The sequence below is a fragment of the Bactrocera oleae genome, chromosome 6, assembly GCF_042242935.1.
Source record: "Bactrocera oleae isolate idBacOlea1 chromosome 6, idBacOlea1, whole genome shotgun sequence".
Lineage (NCBI taxonomy): Eukaryota > Metazoa > Arthropoda > Insecta > Diptera > Tephritidae > Bactrocera > Bactrocera oleae.
The window spans coordinates 30989091-30994802 of NC_091540.1; the positions used below are offsets into that span (position 1 = coordinate 30989091).

At 34.2% G+C, this 5712-nt stretch overlaps 1 protein-coding gene across 1 annotated transcript; it reads right to left on the bottom strand.

Annotated features, from left to right (window-relative positions):
* Window positions 1-4623: 4623 nt before the first annotated feature.
* LOC138857891 (uncharacterized) lies at window positions 4624-5502 on the bottom strand. The gene has a single exon (XM_070111955.1). It carries the CDS (start codon window positions 5485-5487, stop codon window positions 4624-4626), a length of 864 nt encoding a protein of 287 aa, XP_069968056.1. The 5' UTR covers window positions 5488-5502.
* Window positions 5503-5712: the final 210 nt, after the last annotated feature.

A 5712-nucleotide genomic window follows, 5' to 3' on the forward strand; every position in this document is an offset into this window, starting at 1 on the left:
TAAGAAAATTTAAGTTATATGTATAATTTGTTATTATATATAACATTATTGTATAAATATATGACAGAAATTAAATATCAGCTGTGTTATTTCCAGAGACTCTCCTTGCTCCTTCTTTGATTACATCTATTTCTATATTTTTATACTCTCGCAAAATGTTGCTACAGAGTATAATAGTTTTGTTCACCTTAAGGTTGTTTGTATCACCTAAAACTAATCGAGTTAGATATAGGGTTATAGATATATAAATGATCAAGATGAAGAGACGAGTTGAAATCCGGGTGACTGTCTGTCCGTCCGTCCGTCTGTCCGTCCGTGCAAGCTCTAACTTAAGTAAAAATTGAGATATCTTTATGAAACTTGGTAGACATGTTTCTTGGTACCGTGAGACGGTTGGTATTGCAGATGGGCGTAATCGGACCACTGCCACGCCCACAAAACACCATTTATCAAAAACAAATAACTTGCCATAACTATATCCTATCCTATAAAGTCATCTTATACCATCTCAAAGATAAAATTTAATGTCTCTGGCGTGTTTAGTGCTTGATTTATCGCGCTTTTAGTAGTTTTTAACAGTACCGTTATATGGGGAGTGGGCGGAGTTGCCACCCGATTTCAACTATTTTCACACCGTCAATAGAAGTGCTAAAAATATTTGCTTCCAGTGAATTTTGTTATTATAGCATTAGCGGTTTAGGAGATATGCACATTAAACCTATTAGAGGCGGGACCACGCCCACTTTTTTAAAAAAAATTTTAACTGCAGATGCCCCTCCTTAATGTGATCCTGTGTACCAAATAACAGTCTTGTAGCTTATTGCGGAGCTTAGTTATGGCAAGTTATTTGTTTTTGATTAATGGCGTTTTGTGGGTGTGGCAGTGGTCCGATTACGCCCATCTGCAATACCAACCGTCTCACGGTACCAAGAAACATTTCTACCAAGTTTCATAAAGATATCTCAATTTTTACTCAAGTTAGAGCTTGCACGGACGGACGGACGGACAGACAGTCACCCGGATTTCAACTCGTCTCTTCATCCTGACCATTTATATATATATAACCCTATATCTAACTCGATTAGTTTTAGGTGATACAAACAACCGTTAGGTGAACAAAACTATTATACTCTGTAGCAACAGTTTGCTTCGCCTACGACCGCCCCCCGCCGAGCGCAAGCTAGCTCGCTCTTATGTTAGTTGATTCTCGACAGCAGCAGAAAACTTTTATATATAATAGAGAGATGTACATTTATCTGAACATGCGCATTTGAATGTACGCATTCAGAAATTCAAATCATAATATTATCACTTATCAATACACTATATACAGAGAATGTTAATAAATATATAAATATTCATATATTAACATTCTCTGTTATATGTGCGCACATTGATTTATATGTCAACATATATATATGTATAAGTATATATACAAACATTATTAAAATATTTTAGAATAAAAGTGACAATATAGTATATTTGTCGATTTACAATTCAAGAAACTTTTTAAAGAAAATATTCAATATTCCTGTGATTTATGTATACAGTAAACCCCGGTTAAGTATCAATCCTCCAATCCCTCTTCTCTGCCTGTGTCTTGCTGCATCTCAGCAATATTTTATCTATTCTCTATATTTTTTTATTAAATACATAGACATTATTTTTTTGGTACCACTCCTTAAGTACCACAATCGCTTATGTACCACAAAGCACAAAAAATCTGCATCTTTGGTTTTGGCACTTAACCGGGATTGACTGTATTTGTCAAAGAATGTGCGTATGTAAATATTAGAATTTTTTGTACACACGTCTGCCCGTATATATGCACATGACTTGTTGACTTTGTTTCCATTTACGCATGCCACGTTGTATATGAATAAGGGTTGATTTTGCACTTGCCATATGCGATGTATGTTTGTAAAAGTGTGTATGGTTCTGATTTCCAATGAAACAATGAGTGTACATATTTACATACATACGTTGCATATAGACAAATTAACAATTATAATGGGTACTTTCATATTTGTTTACATGCACACATAATTATACATATACTTACATATATATGTATAAAAATATTTGCGAACGCTTGTTCTTTTCTTATGGGGTTATGTCAAGCAAGAGTAATACAAAATCAAACCCAGAAATCTGACTGAACTGAAGCAGTCCATTAAATAGATATTTGAGGCAATCCCGACTTGAACCCTCCAGCCCGCATTAATTTTCTAATCAGGTGTCCAATATGCATGGCTGAGCATGGAGGAATAATTAATTGTATAAAATAAAATTAAAGTTTTCTATAGAATACAAAAAAAATTGATAAAAAAGAAACTTATTACGGTTAATTTTTGTAGGACGATTCGTGAGCCGCCCTGTATATGCAGAATACTTAAAATTATATGCAAAGTCGTTTGCGCATTGTAAATATACGAATCTGTAAGCGTAGATTTCTTAACATTGAATTTAGCATTATATTTCACATTTAACATTCAAAATGCTCAATTCTGCTATTTTGCGCTCCGCAGGGGTAAAATTCTGGTGAAATCAGCTTATAATTTGTTTGTAGTGAGATCCTCTTAAGTTGGCGAGTAACCCTCCGTCAAGAGGAACATTTTGACAATCGGCACACCATGAACCTTCTCTATGATATACGTTCTCTGATAATATACGTTCTCTGTTACTTGCTTCAAATGTTCATATCATGGATAATATGATCCGAAACTCTTTGAATCGAGAGAGCGCTGTAAAAGTCCACATTTTTGGAAAGAAATAAGTTAGGGAATTTTTATTAAATTTTTTTGGGAATTTGTAATTTCCACACCACCGCTGAGGTATACAAAAGGCGCGTTACGTTAGTTTTGGGTGCTCGGTTCCCCCGTAGGCCTATATCACCCATATAGGTACAAAATAAAATCACAATAATTTCCAAAATTCACAAATAATATAAAAATATACAAAATTTATCATATAAGAAAAAACTTAAAATTTTATAAACAAAATATCACATTCAATATAATAAAGCTGTGGACAGCAAATATTTAAAATAAATAAATAAATATAACTAATGCCTAATATTTACATATTTACATATATAGAAAATATCCTACACCCAGTTTTCAGTAATAATTAATTATTTAAAACTATAAGGACCGAAAAGAAAATAAGAGCTTTGAAAATAACTCAACTTTATATATTTACATATATGGGAAAAAAATTCGAAAAATAAAGTTTACACACATATGCTTCCGTAGGGATTTGAAGATATTTTACCACCTACTCCTAAAAGCCTAATCTACTTACAAGTGAGAAACGCATAAAATTTTCGACTTAAAATTAGGGGTGCTAAGGCTTCTATTATAGAATTTTGTTAAAAAGAAAATTCTGATTCTTACGAATAATGTTAATACTAAATCTGTGTTGATGTTGTCACAACAGGAATAGGGTCTGACACTTTTTAATTTATCGAATAAAATCTGCCCTACACCTATCCTATGACAAGTTGAATCAAATTCCTTTAGGAAATTTATTTCTAATTTTTTTAAATAGTCTAAAAATTCCTGCGGCGGTCTTACCAAACTACACCTGTCAACTTGTCTTTGTTGAATAAAATGAAATTATGTTGAAATATCTTCTTCTCCTATATATGGTAAGGGTTGGGAGCAAGCGTGTGTCTTATAAATTTTTAAATAAAGATAACCGCAGAAATATGCAAATGCATTTTCTTTTAAAAAATCGACTTCTAAATCTAACTCTAAATTTTCTCCTCCTGCTATCCGATTAAAAATATGGCCTGGTCGTGGTAGACCTTGAAATTCTTGCCAAGAAAGATCCCGTACCACATTGTCATTGCACACACTTGCTATTATTTGGTGAGACTGTGCAATTGAAAAATTTTCGTTTTGTGGAACGGGTTCGCAGTTACCCTTTACTACGATATTGGCATATCTTAATCCCCAAGATTTTTTGAAGAGGTTACAAAACATGTAAGGTGTAATCCTTACACTTCTTCCACCTCCTCTTCTAATATGTCCGAAATAGTGTTCTAAGTTGTCCTGGCAAAGTCTTCTCGTCTGTAGGTTAGTAAAGCCTGACTGTGACAAAAACCGCCACAAACGTCTAAAACTACTAATATTTAAAATCCAACCCTTAATATAATTGAAAGAATTTGTTATGTCAGACCCATTTTCGTCTTCTACTCTTATTGTCTTTAAAATTCTTACTGCCTCATCTAAAAATTTTAACTGGTCGTCTTACCCCGAAAATATTTTTTTTGTTGGCAAAACAGCTTCAAAATTCTACTATTGAAAATATCAAATAATTTATTAAAAAATAAAACATACTCCGCGGTATTTAAAAATCGAGCATTAGGGCACGACAAAAGCCCTGAACTATATGAAGCGAGCATACCAGAGGCTACGGTATCGCTCATAACCTGGGACGCTAGCTTCACACTCATTTTTTGAAAGCTATTCGGAAACAGTGCTTCAGACAGCTTGGGGGCGCAACGCACGGGATTTTGGGAATCCTTATTATAAAAATAAATAATGTCATCCCAACTCACCGGACGCGATTCAAAACTGACTTTATTTTTTGAATTTTCTAAACAATTCCTAGTGCGTTTTAGAAGGTGGGGGCTATCAAAAAAAAAAAAATATCCTTGCCATTGACCTGAAAATATAGTCGCTCTTCTGTTACTCCTAAAATCCTAGATAAATATACAAAGTTTGATCCCTGGTCTGCAACAAAATGGCAAGGTACGAGACCTATGTTTTGTATTTGGGTGATAGCCTCAAATATATATTTTTTGGCAATATCCCCTTTACAGGATCCATGGACAATGAAATAAGAGAGTGGGTGTGACCAAGGCATTCCACCAATACCTTGAACCATAAGAGTCATTGCGCTATCACCTATTCGCGACGTGCGATTTTCATCGCCGTAATCTTCTACTCCTATAATTTGATCGTATTTAGGGACGTATTGCAAATGACTCTTAAGTGCCATTTCGTCACACAAAATCGACACGAACTTCTGATCCTGCGTGAAACCCCGGCTTCTTAAACACTTTAAAGAACTATTACTACAACCGGGGTCTCGGGGCCATTCGGAAACGAACTCGTCAAGAGTTCTCTTTTCCGGAAATCTAAGAAGAGGCTTTAGGTGTCTATATGCTAAAGGTGAAAGAAAATATACACCTAAAGCCAAAGTTTTGAAGTAATTGTCGTATCTACGACCTTTTGGTTGACGGCTACAATTTACTAAACTATTTTTTATAATACTATTTATTTGAGGAGAAAGATTTCTTCCTAAAATTTCTTCACAACTATAACCCTCTCCTCCATTTTTAATTTCCCTCTCTATAGAATTTATTTTCTTTGACATTTCTTTCATTTGAAATTTGAAATAACTAACCTCCTGATCTTTTTCTTCTAATTTAACCCTCAAATTTGCGTTTTCCTCCATTAACTTTTCAATTTTTGACATCCTTTTTCTAATATAATATCGCCCATGGAAATATTTTCCAAAACTCCTATTTCCTGTTGTTGTGCGTCTTCGGCTACGGACGCTAGTAATAATAGGTCGCCCGAACCTGAGGGGTTCTCGACTATTTTAGGTTCAAAATCTAATATGCCTAATTTAATATTCGAATTAGGCTTCACACATTCTACCTGAAAACTGGGTGTAGGAGGTAAATTTAAGTTCGGAACC